The following is a 17,332-nucleotide window of genomic DNA, read 5'->3' as shown; positions in this document are numbered from 1 at the left end:
GCCTGTCAGTCAGTCTGTGTTGTCTGTCTTGGGTTTCTCTCCTGGAAGTTCTTGTCCCCTAGTATAAGGTGCTTGGGCCTGCTCCTTCTTGGGAGGGCTGTAACTTAGCTAATTCTGTTCTAGATTTTCTCAGCCAGTCTGTGAGTTCAATATTAGTCTTCTTGGAAGTAGTGATACTTGGGTGAGGGACAGGACACATTGCTGACCCTGAGGGGCTGTCTCTAGGCTTCACATCAATGGAAAGAGCATCACTTCATTCCCTGAATCCTCTCCTCCTTCTTTTCTTCCTCCTTCCTTTTTGAAGATTCATTTATTTATTTTTATGAGCACACTATAGCTGTCTTCAGACACACCAGAAGAGGGCATCGGATCCCATTACAGATGGTTGTGAGCCACCGTGTGGTTCCTGGGAATTGAACTCAGGACCTCTGGAAGATCAGCCAGTGCTCTTAACCGCTGAGCCATCTCTCCAGCCCCTTCCCCCTCCAATTCTCGTTTTGTTTTCTTGCAGTGCTGGGGAGTAAGCGCAGGGCCTTACAGAAGATCTTCACTCCGATAAGTTATCAGTAACAGCTGCCCTTCCCCTGTGCCATGGAACACGTGCGTGTGGCACATCTCAGAGGTCGTTTTTGTTTATCTCGGGGTAGCCTAGTGAAGCATGTGCCTTCGCTATCTATACTGCTCTGAAGGACCGAGATGGAAAACATTGTTAAGATGCTCTCAGGCCTTGATTTTAAATAGCAGCCGGAGGTCTTAGGCCCTGGTGAGGCTGCACTTTGCCTGCAGATGTCTTTTATTTGACCTCTACAATGTGTAAACAAAAAGTAACCCTTCCATGGAAAAGCGGAGATGTCACATGTGAATTTCGATTGCTAGTTAGCAGGATGTGAACCACAACCGTCTCCTTAGAAGGGAGTTCTCTCAAGTGTCCCCCACTCTTTCCCCCCTGAATTTTTCCCCCGTTTCCTGCCTGAACTCTGCTGGTCTGTCCTTTCAGCCCTGGCTGCACACCAGAATCCCCAAGGAGCTTAAAAACATTCCCGATTTAATGGTCTGGGGAGAGACTCGGGCATGGCTAGTTTTTCCAGCCCCACCCCTCTGCTGAGATGGCTCTAATTCACGGCCAGGGCTGAGAGTCGTGAGGAGAAACCATTTTGCAATCTCTGGTTTAGATCCTAGACACTGAGTCCTCACTTCAAGGTTCTGTCTCGCAGGCCAGAGCGATTCGGTGTTTATCTCGTGACCTTGTACACAGAGGACGTAGACTCTGTTCTCCTGAGACCTTGAAGGTAGATGCAGTGGCTGTGAGGAAAACGACTCCATACCCTGGCTCTCGGCCATCTTTAATCGTTTGCACTGGAGATGAAGATGCAGCTGGAACAGACTTGCCCGAGACCCCCTCTCAGCTTTCCTTTGGTGCTCTCTCCTTTAAGTCCAGCCCCCCAGGATTAAGATCACTTAGGGCTTTTGTTTCTGCTCTAGTCTTGCCTTGGCTGGTGGCTGGGTCTCCCATTTCTTAAGCATTAGCATTCCTCAATGCAGATAAGGTATCTACCTTCCTGCAAGTGTGCCATTCACGAAGTCCATTTGCCCCTGAAAGTCTTAAGCAACTGAAGAGTGTTTTAACCCTTCACACACATCTGTCGGATCCATGTTTTTCCTAGTCCGTTTCCCCAGAGAATCGATCTGTTCTCAAGCCTTGGATCAGAACAGAGGAGGTTGCTGCTAGTATGGGAGCTCCTGAAGGACCAACTTATGGCAGACGCGCAGGCTACCCATGAGTAGGTGCAGAGCAAGACCCCCCTTCATAGTCCCTCACCCATTCTGCTTGCCTCCCACGGTCTTGGTTGTCTGGGAGAAGGTCTCCATGTGGGTGGTGGAGCTAGAGAACTCCATGGTCACATGTTCCTATACCATCTGCTGGTGTTGAGCGGTCGTCATGGTGACAGCAGGTTCGGGCACTCACCTGTATGGTCCAGGGGGAGGATGAGGCCATTGAAGATAAGGGAGTAGGAGGGAGATTCAGAGGCCTTGTGTTTGTGTGTGTGTCCTTATGCGTGTGTGCGTATGCACACACATGCGCTGTGTCTGTGGACACAAGGGAGATGGGAACGCATAGAGAAGAACAACCAGGCAATGGTTTTCTACTTACTGGCCTCTCTTTTCTTCACTCACCATTTTTCCTCCCCTGACTGGTTACAAGAACTAGTGAGCAACACAAACAATCCCAGGTTCCCAGAGAGGGGAACTAAGGGGTTTAAACTTACCCAGCTGAGTAGGGCTCAGGGGGTGGGGTGGGGCTGGAGTACCTGTGGAGATGTTGGGAGGTGCATGGGAGAGGACGCTGGGTGTTTCATCAGGAGGAAATGAAGTCAGGCCAAAGGAGGGATTCCTGACAATGCCATTCTGGGGTAGGCCTTGCAAGGAAACTGATTAGCTCTTGAGGTCCTGGGGACTTGTGGTATTTGGAAAGACAGGTGACGGTTTCCACAGCTCTGCTTCCATTTGACGCAGGACAAAGCAGAGCCTTAGCTTTACTTTCTTAGACCTTTTTGAGCCAGTAGTTTAATATATTAAAAACATAAAGTACTATAAACATCTCCTTCCCACATCTCAACCTGCATGCAATCTGGGGTTTCCTCTGCATCTCTCCCATGCAGACATGCATATGTGTATGTGGTCTGCCCATTGTACATGTCAGGAGGCCGGGGAGACGCACAGTTCTGCCCCTGCTTTCTCTCTGTGCCTTGGGGAACCTCTGTATGCCAGTTTGCAAGGCATTTCTGGGTTCCTGCTGACAGCCCCTGTGTTGCAGTGAATGGGCACCTCTTTGTTAACTTGCGTGGTGGTTTTTCTAAGAACCTGTTTGCAGATGAGGAAACATGTCTGATTGAAATGACCTGCCCAAGTCTGTTACCCAGGTACGAATCTGAGCTTCTTGTTCCTCCAGCTCGGCCTTGTCCAGTGGCCTCCAGGGAACACTGAGCCTCCTGAGTAGGTTCTCTGAGGCTAACTCCCAGTTCCTACCTTATACATCTTTGCCTGGGTTACTTCTACTTCTGGGTTCTGAGATGGTTTATTCTGCCTCAGACCATATCCCCTTCTTGTACAGAGAAGTACCAGCTCATGTCTCTTTCTGGGGGAAATGGCGGGAAGCCTTAGCTTCTGTACTAACCTGTGCCTTCCAACCCTTGAATGCTGTGTCCGTTGCTTGGAGGCCCAGCTGCTGCCCTGTTGGTAGGATAAGCCCGTCTCCTCCTCCTTTGTTCCAGGAGCATCTGATCATCGCCAGCACCTTGGATGTGGTGTTTATCGTGGGGGGGGGTCTTTTTTTCTTACGCTGTTATCTCAGTTCCAGGACGCACAGCTTGGTAGTAGGAATTAGGGGAGGGGGAGCTGGCTGGATTGAGGAACGGGCAGATCAGGCCTGCAGGTGGCAGACAAGTAGTCCCCTTCCTGTGCTTTAGGGTGGAGGTTCTGCTTCTCACTGCGGCTGGTCCGTGTAGGTCCCTGTCCATGATTGGGCACAAGAGCATGCACAACCTAACAGGTCTGGAAAAGAAGCTGAAGGCCTTTGTCTCCCCAGAAACAGCAAGAGGTGCGCTGGATGAGTACCACCTAGCACAAATCCTGGGAGTACCATTTGTCCTGCCTTGTGTGGCCTTATAGGGCCAGGGAGGACGTTAACCCTCCTTCCTACTTCCGGTCTGAAGTCTAGACCGGCTCCGTCCTTTGGGTGGTAGATCTCCCTGAGCTGGCTTCCCTGCCTAGAACCTAGTGACCAGTCATTTACCTCATGTTGGCCCCATGGGGTTCCTATAGCAGCTGCAACCCAGCCATTTCCCTCCCCCGCAAAAGGGTCCCCAGGGAACTAGATCATAAGTCACTTGGGATACTTCTCCTCTGTTCTTATCCCCCCCCCCCGCCCTCCCCCTCCTCCCGGGATGAAGGAAAGGTAGCTGTCAGCCACTTCCGGTAAATGGAAGTCACCCCGAGGTAGGGCTGCTGACCAGCCAGCAGAAGGGATACCACGGACAGTAAGGAAACAGTAAGAATGTCTAAAGCTCAGATTGGATTGCAGAGAAAAGCAGCTAACCAATGAGATAGGGGCCTGGGTGTGATGGGAATGTTCCCCCTTGCCCCACCCTTGGCTCCCTGGCTAACCTGTTGCCGCTGGTGACCTGTTAGGTACTTTGCCTTCCTGGAAAGCTCCCATACCTGTCTTTGAAGTTCTGTATGGTGCAGTGCACCTCCGTGGGCCGGGGCTGAAGGCCGTGTGGGAATCCTGACGGTTTTTTTCAAATCCAGTTTCCCTGTATATATTCTCAATCTCCACACGGGGCGCCAGCGAGCACAAGGCCCAACTTTCTGTACCCGGGCTGGGAAGGGGGTGGGGGTGGGGTGAAGTCTAGGGTGTAAGGAGAGAACTGGAAATGACAGACCCAGGAGGCTAGTTTTGCTCAAAATGCTCTGTTTATTGCTCTATTCAATGACCACGAGCTGATTATAAAAAGACACCGAATGTCTCTGTTTGCCGTGGAGTAAATATTTAAAGTCAGCAATAAAAACACGAGGCTCCAAGAAATCACATGTTGCCAAAGAGTCATGCATGCCCTGCTCCTGGGCTCTCAGTACATACATGGACAAGGGAACACACGTGGAGCGACGTGGAGCGAGACATTCTCGGTTTCCCATAGTGACGCAGAGAAGATGTCTCACGGGAACTGTCCTCATCCTATCCTTGGAGGGCCCCCCTCAGGGCTCAGATCTTTGGGGTTCCTCAGTGTCTTCTTCCTCTCCAGGGCCTCATAGGCTGGAGATGCCTACCTTTGCCCAGGAACCTTCTTAGCTGGGATCTCTCTCTCTCAACCACCACCTGCTCCCCCGCCTGGTCTCTGCCATCCGCATCCCGGTGGCGAAATCCTTTCTGTCTTTTCAGAGGGGCTGGTGGGTTGGGAGACAGGTCGTTGTCTCTCTGCCTGGGGAGCAGGGTGGGAGTCTGGGAGTGGGGATGTGGGTGAGGGGAGCGAGAGCTCAGTTCAGTACTTTTTTTCCTGGCTGAGGGGACACAGTGTTTGGTACAGATGGCCGTGGTGGATGGACAGACAGAACAGGGTGTGGTAGGACACTTGGGGTATGGTGTGGAAACATTTTGGACCGAGTAGCTGTGGAACCATGGTTAAAACTGAGGCCCCAGGCCTATATGGTGTGGGTCAGGCCCAGGGGCCCCAGGCCTGGCCTGGCCTTTTCCTCCCCTGCCCTCCCCAATTCTGCAGTATGTACAGTCGGAAGAGCTAGGCTTTGGGTAGGGACCAGGCCAGGACAACAGGTGGGGAGCAGACTGAAGGGGAGGGCCGGGGAACAGGCCCCAGGACCCAAGGCAAGATCTTGGGTGGTTGGGGTGAAGGTCCAGCCTCGGGTTCGGCAGTGGCCAGTGGATCTTGGAGGAAGAGCGTGGTCACTCTGAGAACTGGAGAGACAGCTGCTTCTCATAGAGACTCATGGCATGGTGCACAAACTGGTACTGTTCGCACGTCTGGATCATGCCGCCCCTGCCCAGGAGAGACGCAGTAGGCTGCGGGAGAGGGTCCCCTAACACTAGGGGCACCAGCTGGTCTGCAGCTTAGAGAGACCCACTCTTCCCGCTGTTGCCCACTGCCCCTTCCTTTCAGGGACACACCTTTGTTTTCAGCCCACTGGCTGACCCTCTTCTACCCCCCCCCTTTGGGTTTTTCTCCTTCTGCCTTACACACTATGTCTGGTTTGCCAACTGCCCCTTGATCCATGCATACATCCCACGGCCACCCTTTCCTCCCCCGATCGGTGGGCTGACCTGTCCTGACGGAGCTGGCACGTGGTCTTTAGGATGTCCACCACGCCCTCACGCCGCAGCTGCTGGCAGCAGATGCTAGTTGCAATGAAGCACCCGGTTCTCCCAATCCCTGCACTGAGGGCCAAGGGGATGATGGGATGAGGGACAGAGCAGCCCATGGGTGGGGGTGGTCCTGCCCCAGTGGGTGGCTGGGAGAACCCACCTGCAGTGGACGATGACTGGAGAACAATTGGGTCCCTCTTGCTGGGCTGCCTCCTCCACCTCCCGTACCAGGTGCAGGAGTGGGGGGGCCCGGTCGGGGGTCTTCTGGTCAGGCCAGGATGTGAACCAGTAATGTTTCAAGCCCCTCTCTTCGGTCCCTCTCTGCCCGGGAGAAAGAGAGAGAGAGAGAGTGCCCCAACCCCCAGATGCAGGTGAATGCTTTCAGACCTAATTGATTCAAAGATGGAAGGGAGGAAAGGGAGGAACACAGAGAGAGTAGGGATCCGCAGTCCTCCATCTAGTGTGTGTGTGTGTGTGTGTGTGTGTGTGTGGTGTGTGTGGTGTGTGTGTAGTGTGTGTGTGTGTGTGTGTAGTGTGTGTGTGTATAATTGTGTATGTGTGTGGTGTATGTGTGGTGTGTGTGGTGTGTGTGTGGTGTGTGTGTGTGGTGTGTGTGGTTGTGTGTGGTGTGTGTGTGGTGTGTGTGTAGTATGTGTGTGTGTGTGTATATGTGTGTATGTGTGGTGTGTGTGTGTGTGTGTGTGTGTGTGTGACATTGGTCTCTAAACTCTAAAACCATCCAAGAAAGGCAAAGGGCCTCCAATTTCTTACTGTCTGAAAACTCCTTATCCTGACAGATGTTCCAGGCACCCCCTTTGTCACATGACCAAGGGCACAGGCTTTATGCAGTGCCTGCCCCACCACACTGTCCTCAGCCGCTGCCGGCCTCTCAGCTCTACCGTCCCCAGTGGGAAGAGCCGACCTTCCTCCTCCCTGACTCCCAAAGACCCACCGCATCAAAACGATCTCCTCCCCAGCCCAAGGCTGGACACACTGCACCGTGTTTAAGACCCTGTGCTGGCCAAGTCTGGTGGTTCAGGTCTGTCATTCTAGCTACTTGGAAGCCCGAGGCAGGAGGATCACAATCACAAGGCCCGTATAGTCTGCAGAGCAAGTTCCAGGCCAGCCTTGGAGACTTAGTGAGACTGTCTCAGAAGCAACAAAACAGCAAAAGGGGCTGGGGGTGTGGCTCAGTGAGAGGCCTGTGTACATGAGAACCTTGGTTCAGTCTCTAACCCCACACCAAACCAAGAAACCTTCCACCGTGGACTGAGTGTGGTGGCTTCCTCCCCCAACTTTATACGTTGAGACCCCCCCTTTCCATTGTGTAAGAATCTGAAGACAAGTCAGGAGTTCACCCCTTCAGATGTGATTCACACCCTTAGAGACCCCAGAAAGTTTTCATCACTCCATCATCCTTCCTGTCCTGAGAGGACATGGGCACACGCGTGTGTTTGCCCATACAGCTGTGCCTTCGCCGTGAGCTTTCCCACCTGTCCACTCCTGCTTGCCCCTGACCAATCCTGCAGGACCCTACACAGCACTTCCAGGAAGCACCCCCCCAGCATGCCATTCTGCAGACTGCCCTTCTGTGTCCTTGCCTATCACTAGTAGGTGTTTACCATCTTACGGGTGCTCTTTGAAGAGAGAGGCCAGGACACAGTTCTGCCCCCAGTACCCAACTCAGAACCACAAAGCAGGTACTTGGAAACACCCTCAAACCCCAAGACACCCGGCTCTTCTCTAGCCTGTCTAATAGTCTCTTTCTACTTGGAAGATGGTTCCCCATGTCCTTGGGTTACTTTGCTGTGACAGTGACCACAGTACCCTGCCCCCGACTCCTTAGTCTTCAGGGTTTCCAGGAAATCTTGGTATTAGATGCTCGTGTGGGCAGTGCCCACTTGGCAGTGTGGGGGTGAGGCACCCTGGCATCCTGCCCAGCACTGCTTCCCGTGAGAGACAGGTCAGCTCAGAGGGGCAGATGTCAGGCCCTAAGCTGTTTTCTGTGGCTGAACCCTATGTGGCTGTTAGTGTCAGCATCAGACTGTTTCTGAATAAGGCATTGGCTTCCTGGTGCTTGAGTTAACTTCTGTACCTTTCTGGGCTATCACACGAGACTCTACCATCCACAAACACATCTCAGTACCTCTCTGATGCCCCCAAACATCATATCCCAAAGCAGTATAACATCCCAGTGGGGGGCTGGGGGGTGAGGAAGCCTTCCCCCACTCTTCTGAACTGCTTCGAGTTGCTCATATTGTATGCGGTTTCCTTTTTTTCCTGCCATTCCTGGAACCATGACTGTGTGCAAGGAGTGCCTGCCCTCTGCTGGCGGACATTTTGGGCGCATCAGATCGGAAGCTGCAGCACCCCAGTGGAAGGGATGTTACCAGCACTCAAAGTCCTAAGGAACTCTCAGGGACGATAAAAGGACAATAAGGACAATGCTGGAAGCCCTTGAAGCCTCCTTGCCCAGTGATCCGAAGTGCTCAGGAAGAGCTTAGTGCGCGTGCAAGCAAGATTTGGGAAGTGCAGCTGAGGCTCTCTCAGTGTCTGGGTCTATTGACCGCTGCTTACCAGTAAGTCCTGGGAGTGCCGTGGGCTGATGTGTCACCTACAGTAGGTCTTTCAGTACTGTTTGCAGTTGGGGTCTCAACTAAGCCTCCCCGACAGCCCTATCCTGTGTAGGTCCAGGCCTCACCCTGAGGGAGATGAGTCGCAGCCGGTAGTCCTCTGTGTGGATGACTTTCTGCACGGTGACCTCTACCCCATCGTGGACTGCCTGCTCCTCGGGCCAGTATTCCGTGCACTTCTGCAAGGACCAAGGCCAGGCTAGGTTATACCCCTATTCCCCTTCCACACCCCCTTCCTATCCCGCTGGGACCAGCAGACGGTAGACAAAGACAACAGGCGTCGCTTTAGGGGTCTGTGTTGAAATCTTGACCTCATAACCCGTGACCTCACTTCTGAGCCCCAGTTTTCTCATTTGAGAAATGAAAGTGAGAACCCTTTTATAGGACTCTGTGTGTGTGTGTGTGTGTGTGTGTGTGTGTGTGAGTGTGTGCATGCATGGAGGTCAGAGTTTAACTTCACATGTTGTTCCTCATAGGCAGTCAACCTTGGTTTTTCCGACAGGATCTCTCCTTGGCCTGGAACTCACAAAGTAACGAAACTGGATGTGCAGCAAGTCCTACATCCGCCCGTCTCTCGGCTTCCCGAGAACTGTGGGTACAGTGGCATGCACCACACCTGGACTGACTTTCATGGGTTTACAACTCAGGTCCTTGACTGAGCTCTCTCTCCAACCTCCCTCTGAAGGATTTTATTTTAAATGGAGATTTCAATTAAGCAAGCCTACTCATCATGAACTTGCACATCAGTGGCAGACTGGGAGGCAGCCGGAGATCGTGGCTGAAATCATGGCCACTGCATGGGGTGGGAGGAGCCAGGTCCAGGCCCTGCCCAGCTTTGTGTGGCCTTGAGTGTACGCTTTAACTCTCTCCTTTTTAAAAAAATATTTTATTATTATTATTATTATTATTTTATGTGGGTGCACTGTCGCTGTCTTCAGACACATCAGAAGAGGGCATCAGATCCCATTGCAGACGGTTGTGAGCCACCATGGGGTTGCTGGGATTTGAACTCAGGACCTCTGGAAGAGCGGCCGGTGCTCCTGACCTCCAGCCCTGCCTTAACTCTCAACACCTCCCATTTCCTTATGCTGACAGTTGAGTGCATGCCAGGCTCACGGGATCCTCATGACGATTAATATGCAAACGGGACGCATCACAGGGGGCGCAAAGCAGGGAGCAGTGAGCAATGGCACGGGGGTCCCTACCTCGTTCATCTCCTCGATGTTGGTGATCATGACGATGATGGGTGTGCGCTCCTGCCACACCATGCGCCAAAAGTCGGCCACGGTGCTGACGATGGGTCCCTGGGTGGCGATGTACACCTTCTCCTTCCCACTGTAGCCCTACAGCCACCCAAGTCCAGTCCGTCAGGACAGGGTCGGAGGCGGCACCCCCGGGGCCTCCTCCCACACTGGGGCTCCCCTTGGGGCCTGTAGGAGCCACACTGGCTTGGGGGGAGGGCAAGTCTGATGGATGGAGTTCATCAGCTCAGGCCTCTTCTTTAGTGGAGGACTCTGGGGATGGAGCTACATACCCGGATATAGTTGGCATTGATGTAGGAACTCAGAGGATCTTCAGGGTCTGGTGACGTCAGACGTACCCTGCTGTGAGGATCTGTGGGGGAGACAGGTGAGGGTATGAGGCCTCTCTGTCCTCCTCCACAGCACCCACACTTCCTCGGGGGATGGCAGCCAGAATGTGCTGTCACAGGCAGCTCAGGAATGTCATGAAGAGAAAAGAGTTAACAGGGCCCGGTAAGATGGCTCAGAGGGTAAGGAGGCTTGCTGCTAAGCGTGACAACTTGAGTTGGATCGCTGGGACCCATGTGTTGGAGGAGAGAACGGAATCTCACAGGTTGTCCTCAGACCCCTACAAGTGTGCTCCATACACTCAGAGGCACGTGTTTTTATAAGGTAGATAATATTAGAAAGAGAGTTCAAAGGAAAAGCTACAGCCGCTGGGCAGAGAAGCAGCGCCCAACAGGATATGGCTAGTTCTACATAACTGTGGTGATCACGGGTTTCCAGCAGACGATGGGAATGGAGAAGAACCCAGAGCTGTTGGGGTGATGATGGAGGTGAAGGGCATCTGCCTTCATTTCCAGCCCCCTGCCACCCCCATCCCTGCCTAGGCTGTGGCAGGCCATATGGGTGTGGACAGTTCTTGCAGAGAGGCTTAGAAGTGGAAGTTCAGGGGAGGGGAGGGGGAGGAGTCGGCAGGAGGGGCTCCAGAAGAGAGTGCTCAGGCAGGCAGCTCTGCTTGGACTGTCTTGGCATCCCCTACCCAGGTTAAGGGGCTGGAAGGACAGATGTGGGTGCTGTCCTCTCTGGCCAGATGGGAGAACTTTGCAAGCAGAGAGTCGCCGTGGTGGCTGTCATGATGGCTGGCTCATGCCAGCTCTGCTTGGTGCTGTTAGTGCCCCTAGATCAACAAGAGAGGGATGCTCCCTGCCTCTAGCATAGCACTGGGCAGGAAGACCACTGGTGCATGGCCTGAGAGCTCTGGGGCTGAAGGGACAGAGGGGACAGGGGCAGGGTTGTTGTGGCACCTTTCAGGGGTTGGAGGACCAGGAGGAGAAACAGCAAACACTTTGTGTGACCAGGTACCCAGGCCAAGGCTGAGCTAGGAACTCGAGAGGAGTCAGATGCCAGACAGCGTCACACACCATGCTCAGAGAGGGTGACATTGGTTGTGTTTAAGAAGGGGACACGATTGGATTTCTCTCTGCCTCATTGTGAGAGAGACAAGAAGGAAGAAAAAGCCCAAGTCAGGATGTGACTGCCGAAATCCAGCAATCGTCAAGGTTATAGGCTGTCCAGCCTGGCTTCTCTCCCAGTGACATTTCTGCCAGTGTACCAAATGTGAACGGTGCTCATTAGAACTGGGCAAAGTGGAAGACTGAACACCTGAAAAGTCGTTTGATGGTGAGGATGGGAGGGAGGGGGGCTGGATCTGAGGGAGTCACCCACTTTTTCATTTCAAGAAGGACCGGAGTGTCTCCCAGTTGCTTGCTGTCCTTTTGGGGTTTGAGGTATTGTGATGAACGGGACAGCATTCTGACCCCGAATTCTGACCTTCATACAGTTTTGCTGAAGTGGCGCTCACCCTGGGAATGTTTCCTTTGCTAGACACCAAGCTCTGTGTGGAGAATCCAGATTCTCCGTCCCTGGGATAGGGCTCAGGAAATGTATTTTTTCAGTGGTAGAATAAATCTCAGGGTGTCGCTGGTCACAGAGGCTGCCTCTGCTGGGCCTTCCATGTCCCTACCCCTAGCCCTAATCTAGTCTCATAAGTTCAGAGTCAGCTGAGGGTATGGTTGGAGGAGGTGGGCGCCTGTCAGCAATCCAGCAGGACCGTGTAGCATATGGCTAGCTCCTGTGGCTGTTTCTAAGGAGCAAAGCAAGATCCTAGGTTCTGGGGTAGCCAGGCCGCTGCCTACAGGCAGAAGAGGAATAGGGAGGATAAGTTGAGAAAGGAGGTGAGCAGCCCAAATAAGGCATCCTGGCCCTAAATGGTGCTTTGTTTAAACGTAACTACCTAGAGACTGTGTAACCATAGCAACCACAAGTCGATATTTTAAAAGTTAAAAATAAGTCATGACATCTTACATGCTGTTGGAGATGCTGATGGCAAACTGCTTTTTAAGGGCTCACTACTCCACACACTGGGTAGAGTAGATTTGGGGGAGGGGTTCACTTCCATTAAGCCACCCCCTTCTTCTGAGGTAGCCCCCAGAGGGTCTTGATGAAAATGCCCTGACAATGGCATCATGGGATAGAACGGGGACAGTTGGTCACCTGGTCTAACCACCTCCTAAGGAGACAAGCCCTGCTCAGGCCTTACAGGGGAATCATGAGGTAGCCTCACTTGGATACACCCCATGATAAACAGATCACTACAGGATGACAGCACCTCATCCCCTCTGGAGAGGCAGCTCTGCTTTGTTAGCGGACTGACAGTCAGGTCATACGGACGCGGGAAATCAGAAGAGCCCGATTCTGGGTTCACAGAAGCCCAGGTCTAAAGCCTTGGTTCACTAGCTGTGTGTCTGTGGGTGAGCCACTTACTTTCTCTGAACCTTTATAGCCTTCTTAAAATACCATACACTCCTCAGAAGAGAAAGGCCACGCGCGAATTTCACTGCTTCTGCTTCTGAGACACCCTTTTTGTAACTGCTACAGTTCTCTGTGCCACCGGCCGGGAAGAGCAGGGGTCCAGGTGAAGCGGTCCCTTTCCTGGTTGTCCCGGCCTCACCCATCTCCGATGATGACCATTTATCATCCCAGGGGCCTTGGACTCAAGGACTTCCCAGATGACAGGACCCTGCTTCCCTCCCCGCCCCGGGGACAGCAGGTACTCACTGGGAAGGATGGTTTTGTATCGGTTCTTCCTCACCAGCCCTGGGATGTTATACTCTTTTGGATCCACGAAGTTCATGGGGATTTCCTAGAAGAGGAAAATATGGGCGCTGTGAGCGTCTTCAGGACAGTCTTTCCGGGAGTCTGGAAACTCAGAGGCTGCTCACCTCCAACTGCCAGCGCAGGGACTGTCTTGAGTTCATGAATTCATTTGACGAGCATTTTCTACTAAGTGAGTTTAGGGCACGTGCGCACGTGCTCTCATACACACACACACACACACACACATACACACACATGCACACTCATTTACGATAGTTATTGGCATATGCCAAGGGTATAAAATAAACAGTTGCCTATGGAGGGCCAGCCTGGCTTGTCGTAGACATTCAATTAAACAAGACAAAAAGTGACCTTGCCAGCCACCGCTTCCTTCCCTGCTCTCTTTGTAGCAGCCAGCCAGGTAGCTCTGGGGACGAGCGTCCCTGTTGTCTGTCACTCTGTCCTTGGACTTTTGTTTGTGATGTTCACTTTATTTGATAATATTTGCCCACCTTCATTTCCTTCACACGTCTCTCTGAGGTCACTTCCTTTAAGACCCCTCCCCGATTGTAAAAAGAGAGCCTGCCTCTCCATCCCTGAAGACCTGTTTGTCCCTTTGAAGCAGCCCTGTGTCTGATGGGCATCCTGGTGTGTGAAGTCTCTCTGAACCTGACCTCCCTCTCTTGTCCCTTTCCCCATTTCCCCTTACATAGGAGACCTAGAGCTTTGTGCATGCTGGGTAAGTACCCAACAACTGGGCTAAGATCCCAGCTCTCTCTCTTTTCCCCCTACACTTTTAAATTTTGGGGCAGAGTCTCAGTAATCCTTACTACCCCTGAACTCATTATGTGGCCCAGGTAGGCCTTGAACTTGTGATCTTCCTGACTTGGCTTTCCTTTTTCCTGAATTTCCATTCTTAGTCAAGCCTCCCTCCTCTGCCCGGACCCGTGTGGGTTGATCTATGTTCATGGCGCTGTACTTGCTGAGCAAGCTATTTTTAGCCCTGTACCTCTAAACTGGCTCTAACTCTTAGGCTCACCCCAGTCCTATCCCCTCACTGATGGCCGCTGGGATGCCTCCCTAGGGATGCTTCCCTATGTAGTTTGGCACCTGGTCATAATGCTCACTGAACCTGGATATATTATACGTTTTTTACACATTGCAGACAGTGGAACCTTCCTAGGGCTCTTGTGAGAATCAAAAGACACAATAATTGAAAGAAAAAAGAAAACCCCCACCACACACGTGTGCAGAACATGGAGTGGGTGGGCAGCCCATGTTCCTTCCTCCTTGACAAAAGTTGATGGTGTTTATTGACTATTGAGGAGAGTGGGGGGGGTGAGTGGGAGCTGGGGCTGGGTGGTGGAGGGAGGCTTTAGAGACGCTGAGGTGGGAAGGATGTGAGGAAGGTCCCAGTCCCCGGGCCCAGAAGTGGGCAGCTCCTGCTTATATGGGGGTGGAGCACAAGGCTGGAGAAGAAAGCTGGGCCCCAGCATTCTTCTGTAGGTGGAGCGTGGGGCCCATGTGGCACAAGGGATGAGCTACCTGACTGGCGAGTCTATGGGAAAGGGCCTCAGTCCCTCCCTTCTCATTCCTGGGGTTCTCTTGTTAACTATGGTGCAGTGGGGTTGGTATTTCTGAGGTTCAGTAGCAGAAGCTTCGTCTTGTCTCACTCCGCCTCGGTCACTTCAGACTTACTTTCTGGTGACAATTCAGGCCATCCTTTCTTATGGCGGGAAGCTTAGATGGCTACTCACTCCAGGCAGGGGAATCAGGACTGTTATTTATTGGGTCCTTTTAGATCTAACACATGTTGGTCAGAGTTTATGAAAGGACTTAGGGTCTAAGCTTTCAACCCAGGGGAGAAGAAGGGAGACCCAGGGACATGGGGAGAAACAACCCGATAATGGAGGCAGGGGAGGGTGGGAAGACAGGAGAGCACATAAACAAAACGTTCTTTTCCTATGTGCCTTCACCCAGCTTTGCGTATGCTGCTAGGCACAGGCTCTGCCACTGAACCACACCATCAGGAGGCTGCTGCTTTCTACAGCTTCCAAAGCACGGTCCTCGCAACAGATCCGGAAGTACCTTTGTCTGCCTGCCATATGGTACTGTCCCCTTTAGCTTCTGCAAGGACCCTCCCTGCCAAGCACCACTGTCTGTCTGACATGCGGTATCATCTCCCTAACTCCTGCCATTGCTCTGACTTTCCGGGTGAGGACATCAGGTCTCAGACTGAGAGCTTCCACAGGATGCTAGGGGAGATGTTAGTCTAATCGCTGAACTCTCAAGCACCGACTGGCTGGGGGTGGGTGGACCACTGGAGGGACTTACAAAGAATTCCGCCTGCAGCAAGAAAGGGTCCAGGGCCTTTTCATGCAGCTCCTCTGCCCGGAGGACACGGGAGGCACTGAGCAGGTACTCATGGGCTGACTCCTCTCGTGGGGACACCAGGTAGCCAAATCCCTCCTCGTTGCAGCCAGGGGTACACATGTCCAGGGTCAAGGAGACATTGGAGCCCCTCCTGCAAGGGTCATAGAGGAGGAGAAGGAGAAAGGTGGTCCATGGAGAGCAGAGTAGGCTCCAGGGGGAGGGATGTGACAAGAACCCGTCCTAAGGACACTACAGCTCTGCTTGCAGCCCTGTCTGCTCCTTCCACAGTGGGGTGGAGACCCCCGTTCCAAAAGCTTCACCCCTGTGCTGTCCCTAACGGCCCTTTCCTGGACTCTGTTGAGGAGGGAGGGTCACAGGGAAGACATCTACTATAGTGAGTCTCAAGCTTAAGAGAACAGCTTTAGACCCCAGTAGCACAGTTCTAGAGTGAGGCTGACATCTCAGCTAGGAGCGACGGGGCGGAGGGAGCCCAAAGGCAGCCAGCAGTAGCAAAGATGCCCGTACGGGACGAACTCCATCATGCATAGTGTCTAAAACATCAGGGGAGGATCCTCATATAGGAAGGACACTGAGTTTCAGGGGGGCACTAGCAGTGAGTAGGCTTCTGCTATGAGGAAGCGGCCAAGCCAAGCAGTATCGTCTAGGTTTTCTGAGTCCTCATCAAGCATTTTTTTTTAAATGACATTCTGTGGGCACCTCAAACCAGATATGAGTTTAGCTTACTTAGCTCTAAACAGAGGGAGTCACTATCTCCCAAAGCATGCGCTTGAATCCTATGGGGAACTCTAGAGAAGTAGGGTTTTCATTGCCCAGGAGGTTTGGGGAAAATGCTACTTACTGTCTCTTTGTCAAGTTACAAGTTACGGGGAACACAAGTCAAAACTTAAGGAATCCTAAGTTAAAACCGTAAATCTTAAGTTAAGCCCTGCCTTCCTCAAGCCGAGGAGGGTATAGGTGTGCATGTGGGAAGGAACTATGCTATTATTGCTCCTTGATATCCATCTTGAGGTACCCCGATCAACATGCATTACTGGAGAATTGTCTCTATACGATCGCCCTGTCCTCTAGACCAGGAGTTAGGCATCTCCCCTCTAAAGGGAGCTGAGAGTGTGTGATCCCAGGCCCGGCCCTCCTCTGCCCCTCCCCTCCCCCTCCCACCTCTCCTGCAGACCCACGGACTTGACAGTCAGCGTGGTGGGATCCGTCTCGGGCTTGATGTCCATCACACAGTCAAACACGGGTGTCTCGGGCACCGGGTCCAGGTCCAGGAAGTCATCCTCTACCTTCTCCTCCATCCACTCTGAGTAGGTGAAGGAGGGCTGCCGGCTAACTGATTGTCGTCTGTCCTCTGGGGACAGCGGGGCAGGTGGCTCCGGAGGTGCCTTGAGGAGGTGCCACACCTGGTTGGGAGCACGTGGTATCATGGACCCGGGATTGTGCTCGTTGCCCTCTGGGCCCATGGGGTATCCCGTGGGTTGAGCCCTCTGAAGCTACAAGGTTTGGAGCAACAACATTCTTCTGGCTCCTACACGTCACTCTGTCCCCAGTTTCTTGTCATTCAGTCCTTCTGGGTGGGGTCTGGGGTTATGTCTGCCTCTGCCCTTTCTTTCTCTTAGCCCCTGCTCACTTTTAGAAAGGAGCCTCCTGCTTGAAGGAAGTGTATAGGCTGAAGAAGACAAGCCCATCTTTGGGCCCCCATTCAGAACCCGGGTCACCCTGCCTGTGGCTCAGATGGAGCTGGTGGGAAGTGGGTGGGATTGATTGAGGGGAGGGGTAGCACCGAGGCTAAGGACAGAGGCACCTTACCAGGGTGGTGATGATGGCCAGGCTCACAGTCAGAGAGACTAGCAGCAGACTTGGTGTCCCCCAGGTCTCAGAACCCAGCCAGGCCTGGGGAGCATCAGACAAACTGGTCAGTGTGCTGAGAGACTGGGGGAAGGCAGTGTTCTTATCTATCACCCTGTCCTGGCTCTAACAGAAGGCCTTTGGGTTCTTAGAAGCAGCTTTTGAACTCAGACACCCCAACCAGG

At 52.9% G+C, this 17,332-nt stretch overlaps 1 protein-coding gene across 1 annotated transcript in view; it reads right to left on the bottom strand.

Annotated features, from left to right (window-relative positions):
* Positions 1-5,458: 5,458 nt before the first annotated feature.
* PTPN5 (protein tyrosine phosphatase non-receptor type 5) overlaps positions 5,459-17,332 on the bottom strand; it is a gene marked incomplete at both ends in the record, with an annotated part of 48,777 nt that continues 36,903 nt past the window's right edge. Inside the window, 10 exons of the mRNA XM_080909238.1 lie at positions 5,459-5,552; positions 5,834-5,947; positions 6,036-6,196; positions 8,577-8,687; positions 9,714-9,851; positions 10,043-10,122; positions 12,870-12,954; positions 15,243-15,432; positions 16,461-16,702; positions 17,109-17,192. Of these exons, the coding sequence (XP_080765364.1) occupies positions 5,459-5,552; positions 5,834-5,947; positions 6,036-6,196; positions 8,577-8,687; positions 9,714-9,851; positions 10,043-10,122; positions 12,870-12,954; positions 15,243-15,432; positions 16,461-16,702; positions 17,109-17,192 (1,299 nt within the window). The remainder of the gene's footprint in view (positions 5,553-5,833; positions 5,948-6,035; positions 6,197-8,576; positions 8,688-9,713; positions 9,852-10,042; positions 10,123-12,869; positions 12,955-15,242; positions 15,433-16,460; positions 16,703-17,108; positions 17,193-17,332) is intronic.

The sequence above is a fragment of the Micromys minutus genome (genome assembly GCF_963924665.1).
Source record: "Micromys minutus genome assembly, chromosome: 32".
Classification (NCBI taxonomy): Eukaryota; Metazoa; Chordata; class Mammalia; order Rodentia; family Muridae; genus Micromys; species Micromys minutus.
Note: the sequence above shows the minus strand (reverse complement) of the source record. Positions and strands in the feature narration are given on the sequence as shown.